General features: G+C 42.7%; 1 protein-coding gene across 6 annotated transcripts in view; it reads right to left on the reverse strand.

Moving 5' to 3' along the window:
- The window catches only part of AADAT (aminoadipate aminotransferase), a 28,682-nt gene that overhangs the window by 11,745 nt on the left and 448 nt on the right, over nt 1-16,489 (reverse strand). For 3 of the 6 annotated variants that reach the window (XM_089325505.1, XM_089325506.1, XM_089325504.1), the window contains exons 2-7: nt 16,201-16,312; nt 15,047-15,215; nt 13,114-13,246; nt 8,353-8,427; nt 5,774-5,983; nt 1,101-1,166 (exon numbers count right to left, since the gene is read on the reverse strand). In XM_089325505.1, coding sequence (XP_089181631.1) covers nt 1,101-1,166; nt 5,774-5,983; nt 8,353-8,427; nt 13,114-13,246; nt 15,047-15,215; nt 16,201-16,267 — 720 coding nt within the window. In that variant the 5' untranslated portion in view covers nt 16,268-16,312. Of the gene's footprint in view, nt 1-1,100; nt 1,167-5,773; nt 5,984-8,352; nt 8,428-13,113; nt 13,247-15,046; nt 15,216-15,957; nt 16,478-16,489 lie in introns of those variants that run through there. The other 3 variants (XM_008249791.5, XM_089325507.1, XM_051842568.3) reach the window with 3 other exon arrangements.

Genomic DNA, 16,489 nt, shown 5'->3' on the forward strand with positions numbered 1-16,489 from the left:
TACAAGTACTCTCACATAGAGAAAAGGGGTCATGCCAGAGTGTGGTAGGTAGGCAGAGTGATGTTCTTGTAAGCTCTATAGAGAAAACAGAAAACTTTTCTTTCTTCTCAGTAGACTTAATGGTGGGGGGGTGGGAGAAGAGGAAAATCCAAGTACATGTTCTCTGTGGCTTTGTGATCAAATAAAGAATCTTATTGGATTTTGAGGACTCAGACTTTGGTTGTCTGTACCACTCCACTGTCTATCAGAGAACAGTCATCATGAAAAGTGGCATACAAGTATAGTGAGAATGAATATAAATTCCATTATTCTTCAGGTATGATCCAGGGACACAATGACCAAGATGTCACACCTGTGGTTTGCTGCTTGTGTCCATAATGGACATCACTGACTGAGCACAGCTGTCTGTGTCCTGCAGCTTCATCCTTCTGAGCCGTCATTCTAGTCAGCCTCTATCAAGAGAGTGACGTTGACACCCAACATGAAACCTACTTGAGAGTCACAGTTAAAGATGGCCATCGGCCTAACTTTGCCTGTCCGCATGCATGGCATTGACAACGAGCTACTATTACGAAGCTAAGTAATTTCTAGAAGAGGAGTAATACCAAAAAATGAAAAGTACTAACTCTATGATAAAATTGGAAGACTAAAGATTAAAGTTGTTGGGGCCAGCACTGTGGCGTAGTGGGTTAAGCCGCTGCCTGCAGTGCCAGCATCCCATATGGGCACAGGTTTGAGACCCAGCTGCTCCACTTCTGATCCAGCTCTCTGCTATAGCCTGGGAAAGCAGTGGAAGATGGCCCAAGTACTTGGGCCCCTGCACTTGCGTGGGAGACCCAGAGGAGGCTCCTGGCTCCTGGCTTTGGACTGGCGCAGCTCCGGCTGTTGAGGCCAACTGGGGAGTGAACCAATGGATGAAGATGTCTCTCTCTGCCTCGCTTTTTCTTTCTGTGTAACTCTCAAATAAATCTTTTAAAAAAAAATTAAAGTTGTGAAACTGATTAGCTTTGATTTAGCAGCCAGGCTAATTATCAAATGCATGGCAATAAGTTACAATACCCTATCTTCTAATAGTGAAATATGTTAATATCATTACCTACCTTGTTGAACTGGAGAAAATAGTAAGGATCATCTTCTATTATGAGGAAATCATATTTTCTTGCGAGCTAAAATATTAAAGTAATATGTTTATTTTAAAGGGCTTTCCAAAATTAAAACAATTTGGAATCATAAGTATATATACTCATTTATTCAAGAAACTACAGAATCTCTCTTGTCTTAGTGAGCATAAAGAAATGAAAAGGAACTAAAGATTCTTGCTCCCATGGAACTTACATTCTTGTGGGAAAGACAGAATATAAATAATATGGATAACAAACAAAAGTAGTCCTCGGTGAGTATTTGGCCCAGCAGTTAAGACGCTGCTTGGGATGGCTGTGTCCCATATCAGAGCACCTGGGTAAAGTTTAGCCTCTGCCCAGAACTTCTGCTTCCTATTCGTGCACACAATGGGAGGGGGAGAGGATGGCTCAAGTAGTTGAGTCCTTGCCACCTCTGTGGGAGACCTGAACTGAGTTCCTGGCTTCTGGCTTTGTCCTGGCCCAGTCCTGGCTGTTGAGGGCATTGGAGTAAACTAGCAGATGGGAGATCTCTGTGTTTCTCTCCACATCTCACATAAATAAAAAAAAAAATCTGTTAGATGGAGAGGTTATTTACGTGCTTAGCAGAGCATTCCAATGGATCCTTTTTAGGAGGGACAGGAATAGAAGAGTTACTTTAGGTTAATCATTGAGCAGTCCTTCAGAGGGAGTCAGATGTGCAAATACTAAGAAAGAAGATTCTGGACTACGTAAGGGATGAGTGACAGCAAAGGCCGTTTGGTGAGCAAACAACTTGATGTGTTTAAGGAATAGAAAGAAAGCTAGTGTGGCTACAGCAAGAAGGATGATTAAGATTTGTTAATGTTTTTCATGTAAAACAAAACTGATCTTCTGCAAAAAAAAAAAAAAAAAGAAATTATCAATTCCCAACTTGACTCTCACTGGGATTAAACATGACAATAGGTCTGATCTGATTTCATCATCATTTTAAAAAAATCATCTATTATTTTTCACTTTATGTTTCTGTGTGGGAGCAAACTGTTGAAATCCTTACTTAATGTATACTAAGCTGATCTTCTGTATATTAAGATAATCGAAAATGAATCTTGATGTGAATGGAAGGGGAGAGGGAGTGGGAAAGGGGAGGGTTGTGGGTGGGAGGGACGGTATGGGGGGGAAGCCATTGTAATCCATAAGTCGTACTTTGGAAATTTATATTCATTAAATAAAAGTTAAAAAAAAAAGAATACAAAAAAAATTCAACAACAAAAAATAATCCAACTGGCACTGGCATTGTGGCACAGTGGGCCAAGCCACTGCCTGCAATGCTGGCATCCTATATAGGTGCCATCTGAGACCCAGCTGCTTTACTTCTGATCCAGCTCCCAGCTAATGTGCCTGGGAAACCAGCACAAGATAGCCCAAGTACTTGGGCCCTGTCACTCACATGGAAGACTCAGATGAAGCTCCTGGCTCCTGGCTTCAGCCTGGCCCAGCTCGAGCCATTGAGCCGTTTGGGGAGTGAACTAGTGGATGGAAGATCTCTGAACCTCCGTCTCTGTAATCTGACTTTCAAAGAAATAAAATAAATCTTAAAAAAAAAAAAACAATTAAAAAGTAGACAAAGGATCTGAACTGACATTTCTCGAATGAAGAAATACAGGGCCCTGAGCTGTGGTGTAGTGGGTAAAGCCGCCGCCTGCAGTACATCCCATATGGGCACTGGTTCGAGCCCCAGCTGCTCCACTTCTGATCCATCTCTCTGCTATGGCCTGGGAAAGCAGTGGAAGAAGGCCCAAGTCCTAGTGTCCCTGCACCTGCGTGGGAGACCTGAAAGAGCTCCTGGCTCCTAGCTTCAGATTGGCTCGGTCTGCCCATCTGGGGAGTGAACAAGAGGATGGAAGACCTCTCTTTCTGTCTCTCTCTCTCTCTCTCTCGGCCTCGGCCTCGGCCTCTCTGTAACTCTGCCATTCAAATAAATAAGTAAACTTTTTTAAAAAAAGAATACATATGGCCAACAAATATATGAAAAAAATGCTCAATATTATTAGATATCAGGGAAATGCAAATCAAAATCAAAACTACAATGAGATATCACCTCACTCCAATTATAATGACTATAATTAAAAAGACTAAAATCAACAAATGTGGGTGAGGATGTAGAGAAAAAGGAGCACTCATACACTGTTGGTGGGACTGCAAAGCAGTGTAGCAATTATGGAGAACAGTATGAAAGTTCTTCACAAAACAAAAAGTAGTTCTACCATCTGACCCAGCTGTTCCACTTCTGAGTGTACACACAAAGGAGATCAGCATATGAAAAATACTTGCTCTCCCATGTTCACTGTAGCACAATTCACAATAGCAGAGGTATAGAATCAACTTTGGTGCCTATCAATGTTAAAGAAAATGTGTTTTATGTACACATGGAGTATTATTCAGCCACAAAGAATGAAATTCTGTCATTTGTAGTCAAATGGATGGAATTGGAGGACATTATGTTAAATGAAAGAAGCCAGGCATAGAGAGACAAATATGTATATTCTCACAAGTGGTAGGTAAAGAAAAGGAAAGCTGATCTGAATTTAGACTAGTAATTACTAGAGGTTGGGAAATAGTGGAGATACAGGGAAGGTGGATAACAGGCAAAAAACAGATAGAAGGAACATGTTCTAGTGTTCCACACTGGGGGGACTACATTTCAAAATAACCCATCACTTACGATATTACTTTCATATTTTATGAAGAACTGAAGAGAGGAGTTCAAAGATTTCAAACATAAATAAATGACAGGAAGGGAATGCTGTTTATTTTAAATGCCTTCTAAATGTCTTAAAATATCATAATACCATAAATCTAGGCCGGCGCTGTGGCTCACTAGGCTAATCCTCTGCCTAGCGGCGCCGGCACACCGGGTTCTAGTCCCAGTCGGGGCGCCGGATTCTGTCCCGGTTGTCCCTCTTCCAGGCCAGCTCTCTGCTGTGGCCAGGGAGTACAGTGGAGGATGGCCCAGGTGCTTGGGCCCTGCACCCCAGGGGAGACCAGGAAAAGCACCTGGCTCCTGGCTCCTGCCATCGGATCAGCGCGGTGCGCCGGCCGCAGCGCGCCGGCCGCGGCGGCCATTGGAGGGTGAACCAACGGCAAAGGAAGACCTTTCTCTCTGTCTCTCTCTCTCACTGTCCACTCTGCCTGTCAAAAAAAAAAAAAAAAAGTATCATAATACCATAAATCTGTATACTAATTACATATTGCTCAAGAAAATTTATAAAACCTTTGTGGAATGTAAAAAGACTTAAAAAATAAATAAAAGGACTTAGCTTTGCAAAACAGATCAAGGCATTGGGACTTTATTTTCATTGCAGTGGGAAGCCACCAGGGCTCCACGAACCTGCTTTATGTTGATACTGCAACAGGGGAGAGGCATGACTGGCTGCTTTGTGAGGAATGACTGGGGAGAGACCACGTGTGAAGCAGCAGGTGCAGTGAAGAAGTCCTTGTAAAGGTTCTATGATAGCAGTGGGGAGGTGACTTGGCAAATCGGGTCAGTAATGGTAGCAGAGAATGGGCAGGTTCAGATAAACATGGTGGTAGTGGTGGTGGTGGTGGGGTCCACATCACAGACTGGATGAGGGAAGGAGAGAAGGGAAGGGGAGGAATAAAGGTTAATAGTTCATGGTTATAGTATTTATGGAGATGGAATGCATGAGTGGTTGTAGATGAGATGTCTGGGGAAAATCAGGAGTTGTACTTTGGCCATTGTTCATGTTAAGTCTGAATGCCTATTTGACATCCATGTAGAGGTGTCCAGTAGAAATTTGGATACAAGTCTGGAGTTTGAGGGAAGAGGGAGGGGGGGTCTAGGCAACATGGGAGTCATCACACACAGAATGGGACTGACTGCAAGGAACTGGATGAGGCTGTTTGGGGCAAGTGTGTAAATAGAGTAGGGAACAGAACTCTGGACAGAGCCCAGGATGGTATTCAAAATAATAAGACAGTATTTTGAAACTTTGTATTTTCTAAGTAAAAGAAACTGGTTATAATCTCTCTTATGATTCCAGTGCACATGATTTAATTCTCTGTTTTAACATAGTTTTGGCACTATGTTCTAACAGTTCTAAAGGATTGTTTGGAGTTAAAAGGTTAGGGAGCACTGTCAGGTACATAAAAGACTTTAGGAAAGTCGTATTTCTCTTCTTTTTCAGAGATTTCTGTTGAGCTCAATAAATGTTTGAAACTTAAAAAAATTTACAGTGAAAAGCTAGGTAGGTACTTAAAAGAGACTTTACAAAATAGGAGGCTTGCCTCTTATATTTAGAGAATTCTTAGTAACATGAAATGACAAGAGGGAGGTAGAGAGACAAGTTAACAACACAAATATGAAATAATACAAATCAAACTTGAGGTCAGATATTAAATAATCTCATAAAATTTAACATCACAACAAGCATATTGTTTCGTTTCTAGTACACCAATTAAAAGAAAATAATTAACAAAGGAAGCAGTAACTTACTATGTCTAAATTTATTGGGTCCTTGGCATATATGACTTCCTTTTATTAATAATTACCTTCTTTGAAAACAGGAGCCTAATAAGTAAGGGAACTTGCATAGTATTCTGAAAGGTCAAGAAGCAGCAGGAAGGTAACCACCTCATCCATTCTTTGCAAATACCTCATAGATTTCCTTTTTGCGGTCACTTGTTAATGAGTTTCCAGCAGGGTTGTTGCCGTTTGGGACCGTATAAAGGAACTTGGGAGTGTTCTTCTTAGGGTCCTTTGAATCTTCCGGTTCCCATCTGGAAAGGACTTCTCTGAGGGAGTCTGGGATGATCCCGTATTCATCACTGGCAACATTAATCATGTTGCAGCCCAGGGGCTGCAGCTGTTGAGTACAAAAAGGAAAGCCCGAGTCAGACATGAATGCATGTTAAGTGCCACTGAGCTTTGGTTTAACACCAACCAACGTTACAGCTGATCCCCTTAGATCCATAAACCTGCACTCAAATCAATGCTCCAGTGGGCTTAAGTTGTTTATTTTCATTCTAAGGTTTCCCTGGGGTGGTTTCCGTGATTGTTCAAAAATATCTCTTGTCCTTTCTGAGGGGAGAGACTATACTTTCTTGTCCCATTAAAAAAATTGTTTTAATTAATTTATCTGAAAGGCAGAGTGACAGAGACATAGAGATCATTCATCTACTGACTCTGCAAACACCAACAACAGCTGGGGTTGTGGCAGCCTGAAACCAGGAGCCAGGAACACTATCTGGGTCTCTCACACTAGAGACACAAACCCAAGTATCTGGGCCATCATCTGCTGCCTCTTAGGTGCACAACAGGAAGCTGGATTGGAAGTAGAGTAGCTGGTACTTGAACTAGGCATTCAGATATGGGATGTGGGCATCCAAAGTGGCACCTTATCTTGCTGTTCCACAAAGACTGCCCTCTTGTCCCATTTATACTGGGTTTGTCCATGTGTCTTGCTCTGGCTAATAAACTGTGTGCAGAAGTGTCACATAATTCTGATGCGTGTTCCTTTGAAACAGAGCTTCAACATCCAACTTGTGGCTCTCTGGGCCTCTTTTCCGTCTGCTGTGAGATGGGCAACCTTCCAGACTGGGGCTGCTTCTGTGGATTTAAGGCTTGGAGTAAAGATGCCATGGAGCCATGGTGGTCTTGGAGTGGGCACACAGAGTAAAAGACAGAAACCTCTGTGGTGGCAAGCTACTGAGATACTGAGATCATTTGTTCTACAGCTGATCTGGCCCTTCAGACTGAATACCTTTATGATTATAATTGGCATTGGTTTACAAAGTGGATAACTCTGAGAGCATGCATCGATGGGCAGCACTTCACCTCCTCCGTCAGAGAGGTCGATGGTTACAAAATCCTTATACTGGTTTGAGGTCATTTTCCTTCAAAGTCCACTCTTTAGTTCTATTAATTTAAGGACATGGGGACAGATAAATAGAATTCTTCTGTCACATGGCTAACTTTTATATACTTAAGGACAATTCTGTTTGTTAAGTCTCCTTCCTTTGGGAAAAACAACTACAATTCTTAGAAACATCCATTATGTGGTGTGGTTTCCAGCTCCCTATTCATTCTGACTATGCTTCTCTGAATGGGCTCACTTGCAGACATTTCCATCCTAAAGCAGAGAGCCCAAAAGAAACCCAGTTCTCACCAGTGTTCTGACAGTGCCCAGCACACTCAGGAACTCAGCTTCCTCATTCAGGATATTATAGTTCTGCTGACTTAACACTAATGTGATAGTCCTAGTTAACACCACAGTAGTTTAGAACTTTATTAAATTTATATGTAACATGGTTATACTTATGCATATGGTAATAAAAGATGGAAATTAAAATATATGTAAAAATGTAAATTAAGTCACATTTCAAGAAAAAAATTAAGAAAATTGGACGCAATTTTTACAACCTAATTTTAGTACCTATACATTTAGATTTAAAAAAAAATGCTGGTGGAACTTTGAGCAAGTAGTTAAGATGCCCACATTCCTTACTGGACTGCCAGGATTCCTGTCCCAATTCCTACAAGTCATCACCCAGGAGGCAGCAGGTCATGGCTCCAGCAGCTGAGTCCCTTCCATCCCCATGGGATAACTGGGTTGAGTTCCCGGCTCCCAGCTTCAGCCTGGCCTGATCCTGGCTGTTGTGGACATTTGGGGAGTGGACCAGTGGGCCCTATGTCTGTTTCATCTCATACAATTACCTGATTTTGAATATATCATTCAAGATGCTATTGACAAGGGCTGGCGCCGCGGCTCACTAGGCTAATCCTCTGTCTTCCGGCACACAGGGTTCTAGTTCCGGTCGGGGTTCCGGATTCTGTCCCAGTTGCCCCTCTTCCAGGCCAGCTCTCTGCTGTGGCCTGGGAGGGCAGTGGAGGATGGCCCAAGTGCTTGGGCCCTGCACCCCATGGGAGACCAGGAGAAGCACCTGGCTCCTGCCATCAGATCAGTGCGGTGTGCCGGCTGCAGTGCGCTGGCTGCGCCGGCCATTGGAGGGTGAACCAACGGCAAAGGAAGACCTTTCTGTCTGTCTCTCTCTCTCTCTCACTGTCCACTCTGCCTGTCAAAAAAAAAAAAAAAAAAAAAAAGAAAAAAAAAGATGCTATTGACAGATGAAAGATGCCATTTTATTTTCAATGGACAGATAATTGTAAAGGTAGAATGTTTTTCTTTTCTTATTTATTACAAGAGAGGTGCCTTTTGTAAAAGTGTATACTCACAGCTTGAAGTGTTCCTGGATAAATAGGTTCATTTAGGAGGATATTATCTCCAGGGTTAATGATCATTTCAAATACCTAATAAAAGAAGCACAGGTTAGGTGGGACAATATAATTTCATTCTCAGAACCCCCTTCTCAAGCCCCAGTTCTGGGCATTCTAGAGTAGGAGACAGGAAGTCTCTGCTTTTATAGTGAGAAAGCCGTCACAGACAATGTAGAAATAAATGGGTGTCACAGAGCCCTAACATAGCTTTATTTACAAAATTAGATGAAGTGCTGAATTCAGCTTTCAAGTCATTGTCTGCCAACCTCTGTGCTACGATAAGATGAAAAAGAAAATAACTGGTGTGATTCCTAAAATTCATTTATTCTTTTCAATGCTTTTTTGAAAATATATTAAATGGGCCGACGCCAAAGCTCACTTGGCTAATCCTCCACCTGCGGCACTGGCATACCAGGTTCTAGTCCCGGTTGGGGTGCCAGATTCTGTCCCGGTTGCTTCTCTTCCAGTCCAGCTCTCTGCTGTGGCCCAGGAGGGCAGTGGAGAATGGCCCAAGTGCTTGGGCCCTGCACCAGCATGGGAGACCAGGAGGAAGCACCTGGCTCCTGGCTTTGGATTGGCGCTGTGTGCTGCCGCAGCCCACCGGCCGCAGCGGCCATTGTGGGGTGAACCAATGGAAGGAAGACCTTTCTCTCTGTCTCTCTCTCTCACTGTCCACTCTGCCTGTAAAAAAAAAATTATATTAAATGTCCCCTATGAGTCAGGCCTGTTCAAAATACAGTGCAAAATGGCATGGTTCTTACTCTCATAAAGCTGCCAGTTCACTGGGAAAGCTAGAAACTTATCAAATAACTGCCCAAATAAGGATATAAAAAATTAAAAGTAGTAGTGAGTGTGATTAACTGAAGAGGCACAAAGTTGTAAAAGCTCATTGTAAGAGACAATGGGAAGTCAGGGAATTCAGAGAAGGCTTCCTTGTGGAAGTGATGAGTTAGTATTGGGGGTGGCAACACGCACATTTTGAGAAAATGGAAAAAAAAATCTGGGGACTGAGTTGAGTGTAAAGCAGATAGTGAATGACATCAGAGATATGGGCAGACAGTACACCATGCTAGGTGTCTGGGCCAAGGAAGATAAGTATCAATTTTAAGAAAGGGTAGGGAGGAAGAGTCACACTATCAGATATGTATTTTGGAAAGATCAATCTGGCTGTAGGATGAGTATCTTGGGAAGAGCTTGGGAAGTTTTTAGTTTGGGAAGTTATGCTTCAGTTCTGGGACAACTTAGGATAATATGAAGTACAGTGATTGAATTAAACAGAAGAACTGGAGATGTTTAGGAAATAAAAACCAACAGAGCTTGATTATGGACTATCCAGGAGTAAGGAAGAGGTCTATAAAATGGCTCCTGGATTTCTGGCTGCAGAACTACAGACACGGTGGCAGTGGTGCCCTTCATGGAAACACAGAGCCAATGAATTATCCATATCTGAGTGAGATGATGAGGAGCTGTTTTGGTTTAGGTATCTTTGAAAACAGTCTGCAATGATTTCAGGGGGCAGAGGGACACATGGAAGGAGCTTGGGAGTTACTAGCACTCAGATACCATGTGGGTGAGAATGGAGGCACCCAGTGAATGTGTACAGACCCAGGAAATAAGATGCTCAAGGACTGAGGCTTAAGGAGCCCCAATAAATAATGACCAGGTAGAAGAGGACACTGCAAATAGGCAGGGCAAGTGGGCTGGAGGAGACCCCCACCAGGGGTACAGGGAGAGCCAGGGAGAGTGCTTCAGAAAGGAGTGGGAGGATGGCAGTTACCAGATCTACAGAAATCAAGGAAGACGAGGTTTGACAAATCTTAGGACATTTTATGAACGATATGATACTTACTGACGTTAGACTCAGGAAACTGAACTTTCCAGTCTAAATCAAAGGAGTCTGTTAGGACTAAATTATACATACATCAAAATATATTCCTCCTTTCCCTTGTGAAAACCATAATCCCCAGTTCAAGCCCTTCTTTCTATCATTTTTTTCAACTTATATTTATTTTTATTTAATGAATATAAATTTCCAAAGTACAGCTTATGGATTACAATGGCTTCCCCCCCCCCATAACGTCCCTCCCACCCACAACCCTCCCCTTTCCCACTCCCTCTCCCTTTCCATTCACATCAAGATTAATTTTCGATTATCTTAATATACAGAAGATCAGTTTAGCATACATTAAGTAAAGATTTCAACAGTTTGCTCCCACATAGAAACATAAAGTGAAAAATACTGTTTGAGTACTAGTTATAGCATTAAATCTCAATGTACAGCACACTAAGGACAGAGATCCTACATGAGAAGTAAGTGCACAGTGACTCCTGTTGTTGACTTTACAAATTGACACTCTTGTTTATGGCATCAGTAATCACCCTAGGCTCTTGTCATGAGCTGCCAAGGCTATGGAAGCCCCCTGGGTTCACTGACTCTGATCATATTTAGACAAGGCCATGGTCAAAGTGGAAGTTCTCTCCTCCCTTCAGAGAAAGGTACCTCCTTCTTTGATGACCCGTTCTTTCCACTGGGATCTCACTTGCGGAGATCCTTCATATAGGTTCCCCCCCCCCCCCCCAGAGTGTCTTGGCTTTCCATGCCTGAAATACTCTCATAGGCTTTTCAGCTGGGTCCGCATGCCTTAAGGGCTGATTCTGAGGCCACAGTGCTGTTTAAGACATCTGCCATTCTATGGGTCTGCTGTGTATCTCACTTCTCATGTTGGATCATTCTCTCCCTTTTTGATTCTATCAGCTAGTATTTGCAGACACTGGTCTTGTTTATGTGATCCCTTTGGTTCTTAGTCCTATCATTATGATCAATTGTGAACAGAAATTGATCGCTGGGACTAGTGAGATGGCACTGGTACATGCCACCTTGATGGGATTGAATTGGAATCCCCTGGTATGTTTCTAACTCTACTGTTTGAGGTAAGTCAGCTTGAGCATGTCCCGAATTGCACATCTCTTCCCTCTCTTATTCCCATTCTTATATTTAACAGCGATCACTTTTCAGTTAAGTTTCAGCACTTAAGAATAATTGTGTATTGATTACAGTATTCAACCAAAAGTATTAAGTAGAACAAACAAAAAAAATACTAAGAGGGATAACATAATAAGTTGTTCATTAATAATCAGGGTGAGGGCTGATCAAGTCACCGTTTCTCATAGTGTTCATTTCACTTTAACAGGTTTCCTTTTTGGTGCTCAGTTAGTTGTCACCTATCAGGGAGAACATGTGGTATTTGTCCCTTTGGGATTGGCTTATTTCACTCAGCATAATGTTTTCCAAATTCCTAACAGGGATCACTCTTCAGTTAAAATTTAAACCCCTAACCACCTACATCTCACAACAAACAGGGAGCACAATAATCAATTGGGACAGAAGATCTGGCTTTGGTTCCCCAACTGGACCCATCATATTCAATTCATATTTTCCTTATGAGCTTTTGGCTTCTTACAACAAACAGTATCCTCTGAAAATTTCCTAACTGGCTCAGGCTTTACAGGCTATCCTGGGATCTGAGAAATCACTTGAGTGGCATGTACATTACCAATAGATCAAAGCAAACCTAATCATATATATATATTTTCTATGTTGGTTAGGGCTATACACATGTCAAATATGCTAAATTAAAAGGGACGGCTGTTTACCAGCTGGGAGCATTGTCTAATAGATGTTGACAGAAACACAGGGACCTAAAATACCATCTGTGACAGATGAAATAATAACTAGATTCCTATTAAGGCTCTGTAATAAAATGCGCATGTCTTATTGATTAAATTATTGATGCATTTGGCCAGTTATGCTATCTTCCTTCTTTGATATCACTGCTGTTGTGACAACTAAAGAAGAAATTGTCTTGAGCGTTGTCCTGTAAGAAAAGCTCATAGGATCCCTCCCTATGAAAAACATTTCATAGAAAGAGACTTTGAAAATATCAATCCATTGAATCACAAATGATTCTCTTCAAGCAAAAACCCAAACAATCTCTTCTCTTTTCATAATTAAATGGAAAAAGAAGAAACTTTTTTCTTTCTTTTCTTTCTTTTTTTTTTTTTTTGGACAGGCAGAGTTAGACAGTGAGAGAGAGTCAGAGAGAAAGGTCTTCCTTCCGTTGGTTCAGCCCCCAAATGGCCGCTGCGGCCAGTGCGCTGCGCCGATTCGAAGCCAGGAGCCAGGTGCCTCCTCCTGGTCTCCCATGTGGGTGCAGGGCCCAAGCACTTGGGCCATCCTCCACTGCCCTCCCAGGCCACAGCAGAGAGCTGGACTGGAAGAGGAGCAACTGGGACAGAATCCAGCGCCCCAACTGGGACTAAAACCTGGGGTGCCGGTGCCGCAGGCAGAGGCCAAGTGAGCTGTGGCGCCGTCCAGAAACTTTTTTCAATTTCAGAAAATCTTTAAAAAATATTTCTAGGCATACAAACAATTATTGTGTAATTTAATTAAAATCCATTAATGGAAGCAAGATTATAGTTTTTACATTTCTACTAAAGAAAAAAGAAAGCTACTTTTATTACTCTTTAAATAACAGTCATATTTTAATCTAGATGTGAAGTGAATACAAAGAATTCCATTTTGTCTTTGCATTCCCATTTATAATTCTAAGTGAAGACAAGAAAGACAACCAATAATCCACAAAATGTGATCCTCTTGTGGTTCAGTGAGAAGAACACATTTAATTCTTCATGTAGGTTACCTTGTCCTTTCAGTCTTACCTTACAAAGCCCATCTTGGCTACCAGATGTAACACAGATATCCATCTGTCCTTGATCAGGTGGATAGTGGATGGTGGGAGGACTGTGCAATTTAACTTGGAATTGTTTTAGCCAGGACAAAAGCTCTGGAATTCTAAAGCATAAAGTGTGTTTTTAATTCTGTAGTAGTAAAAAAACCATAGTAATAGTAGACATGGAGTGAAACTGACATTTTGAGAATCAATGATTGTTTATAGACCTTGTCTCTATTGTTGAGGAACAGTGTTTGTTTCCGTCATACTATTTGTTTAACTCTTTACTTAGTGTAGGGTTAATTTTATGAGTATAAAGTAAACTGAAAATAGATTTTTATAAAAATTAAGTGTAAGAATAGGAGAGGGAGGAAAAAGGCTGGGAGTGTGGGCAGAAGGTACTGTAGGGTGGGAAATATCACTATGTTCCTACGAAACACATGAAATTTGAAAAAAAAAATTCCCAAAAGATAAAAATAGACATGAAGTAAATGGTAGTTTTATAACAAGTCTTTTATACATTCAATGTAAAAGCCTTCAAATGCCTCTGTCAGTATTAATAATCCCATTAAAATTTTTACTTATTTATTTGGGAGATAGACACAGACACACACACACACACACACACACACACACACGGGGTGGGGAGGGGAGGTGGGGAAGAAGAGAGACAGATAAAGAACTCCCATCTTCTGCTCCCTTCCTCAAATGGCTGCAATGGGTGAAGCTGCGCCAGGTTGGCAGCCAGGAGCCCAGGGAACTCAATCTAGATCTCTCTGGAGATTAGAAAATTCACATAAAATCAGTCATTTAATCAATCAATGAGCTGAGATTTGAAGCTATAATCTTTCTTATTCCAAAGCCTGAGGTTCTGTTTTATGCTAGAGCATTCAATGAGTAATTGATTCTTTGTTCTTCAGGAGGTATCTGTAAGCTACCTAGAAGTTCAGGCTCAATAAGTTCTTTGTATCATGGAGAGAAAAGCCCAAACACATATTACTCACATATAATAACATTATTTCAATATACTTTTCAATCATAGAAAAAAGATTTGAATTAAGTATAATTTATAGGCTCTCCATAAATATTTACCATTCAAAGATAGTCAGCTAAATAAGGTTTTAAGGTATGTGTTTTAGCTTGCCTTGAAGGAATTAAAGACAGTTGAACCTATGAGAACATATTTGCATATCTGTCTATTTAGAAAGGGTTATTAGATAATTATTAATAATTATTAGAAAATTGCTCAGGAACATTAAATTGTTGCTTCCTTAGTCCTCCCTTCTCCCAAAATACTTCTTCACCTCACTGGCTTCTCATTTTTTTCACTCAGCTCAAATGGCACTTCCTTCCTGAGGCACTCACTCGCTCGCTCTCTCTCTCTGCCTTTGAAGTAGATAAAAATAGATACACATTTTTTAAAAGGAGTATTTATTCTTAAAACTCCCCAGTGACTGTATTTTCATCTTATTTAACTGAGTGAGAGAGAGAGAGAGAGAGAGAGATCGATCTTCCATCTGCAGGTTCACTCTCAAAATGTCTGTAATAGTCAGGCCTGGGCCAGGCTGAAACCAGGAACCCAAAACTCCATCTGGGTCTCCCATGTTGGGGGCAGGTACTTAAGTACTTGAGTCATCTGCTGCCTCTCAGGATGCATTCGCAGGAAGCTGGATTGGAAGCACAGCATCAGGGATTTGAAGCAGCACTCTGATATGGGATGTAGGCATCCCAAAAAAGTGGAAACTCAACCCGCCATACCACAATGCCTGACCTAATATCCTTTTTGCTCTTAATCATTCTTTGAAAACTCTTTCCTTAAACCTAACCATTGAACACTCAGTTTAAAAAGATACAAGTCCCTTTACCAGTAGCCTTAGAATACTGTTCATGAAAATGACCCAAAGAAATTGTTGATAACCTACCCAGCACTTGGAGAATACTGAAGTGCTCTCTTCATCATCTCTTCTCCAAATTGGATGGTCATTCCATTTTCTACAGTGATAACAGCGCTCTTAAAGGGGAACGTGCTTGGATTTGGGTATCCAGGAGCCAAGGAGATGAGTGATTTTGTTGCCTTGGCTATTACATCAGCTATAATAAACATGAGAGAAAAGAAATAATTTCTTTGAGGATTTTTATAAGCAGAGACAGTTGATTACAGTCAACTACGTATAAAGTTTAACAATGGCTATGATGGACTGTGCAACTATCTGAATGTTGGTGTTCCTCAAATCCACATGTTGGAACTAACACCCAGCGTCATAGCATGAGGGGGTGGGACCTTTAGGAGGGCTCTGCCCTCATGAATGGGAGGAATATCCTTAAAAAGAGGTCCGAGGGAGTGTGTATGCTCCTTTCCGCCCGTGACGACCCCAGGTAGCTCCCTTTGTCACATGAGGACAAAGCAACAAGGCTCTGTTATTACTGAACGTGGTCTCACCTGACATGGAATGTGCTGGCATCTTGATCTGGGGCTTCCTAGCCTCCAGAACTGTGTTGTTGCTAAATTACTCACGTGACGGCATGTCTAGACAGCAGCCCACAGGGACTAAGGATGCTAGTTTACTATGGAGTACTTTCCCGTCTCCGCACTGGTGGAGAGACTACTGGGGTGATCGAGGAGTAATCATCCGTGCTCAGGAAGCCAGCGAAAACCAAGGAGCCCCTACAGCCTCCTCCACTTAATCCTACCCTGCCTGTGGCGCCTGGGAGCTCCTTCAGCTCTTTCCCTGCCATTGACCTGGCCCTCCCCGCCCCACACAGAACCATGGGTAGTGCCGGCCGGCACCCAGCTTCCCAGGACAGCAGTGCAGTCCATGCACGTCCCCAGCACCTGTCCCTCTCCGCCGCAGTTCCAGCTCCATCTGGTACCGACACTCTACGGCCCGCCCGGCGTCCCAGCCCGTGCACTCTTTGCCCACAAGGGCTGCAGGGCCTACGTCGTTCCTGCGCGTTTAGAGCTCTCGCCGTTCAATGAACGGATGCCACCGAGGGTCACTTGGTGGCACCCAATTCTTAGGGGCTCGGCGAGGAAAACCCCACCACAGGGGGCAGCGGCGCTGGCTCCGCATCTCACCCGTGGTTCGGATGGGAGAAGGCCGCCTGGCCGCACTCGTGGCCGTGATGAACCGTGCGTAGTTCATGCCTGGTACAGCCAAGCAGCGAGCTCCGGCTTCAGTTGTGGATAACTAGGAAACCAAAGAGCCCGGTCAAGTCCTCCGTCTCAGCGCTCACTCCGGCCACTGGCTGTTACCCGCAGCGTCCGCACAGCACCGCCTAGGCTCCGCGGCTGCAGGCTGCGTCGGTCTCCGCGGCGAACCTGGCCTGGGGCCGGTGGCAGGAGCGCAAAGTCCGCCCGCGGAATG

This window comes from Oryctolagus cuniculus, chromosome 2 (genome assembly GCF_051225735.1).
Source record: "Oryctolagus cuniculus isolate XC-2025 breed Fujian yellow rabbit chromosome 2, ASM5122573v1, whole genome shotgun sequence".
NCBI lineage: Eukaryota > Metazoa > Chordata > Mammalia > Lagomorpha > Leporidae > Oryctolagus > Oryctolagus cuniculus.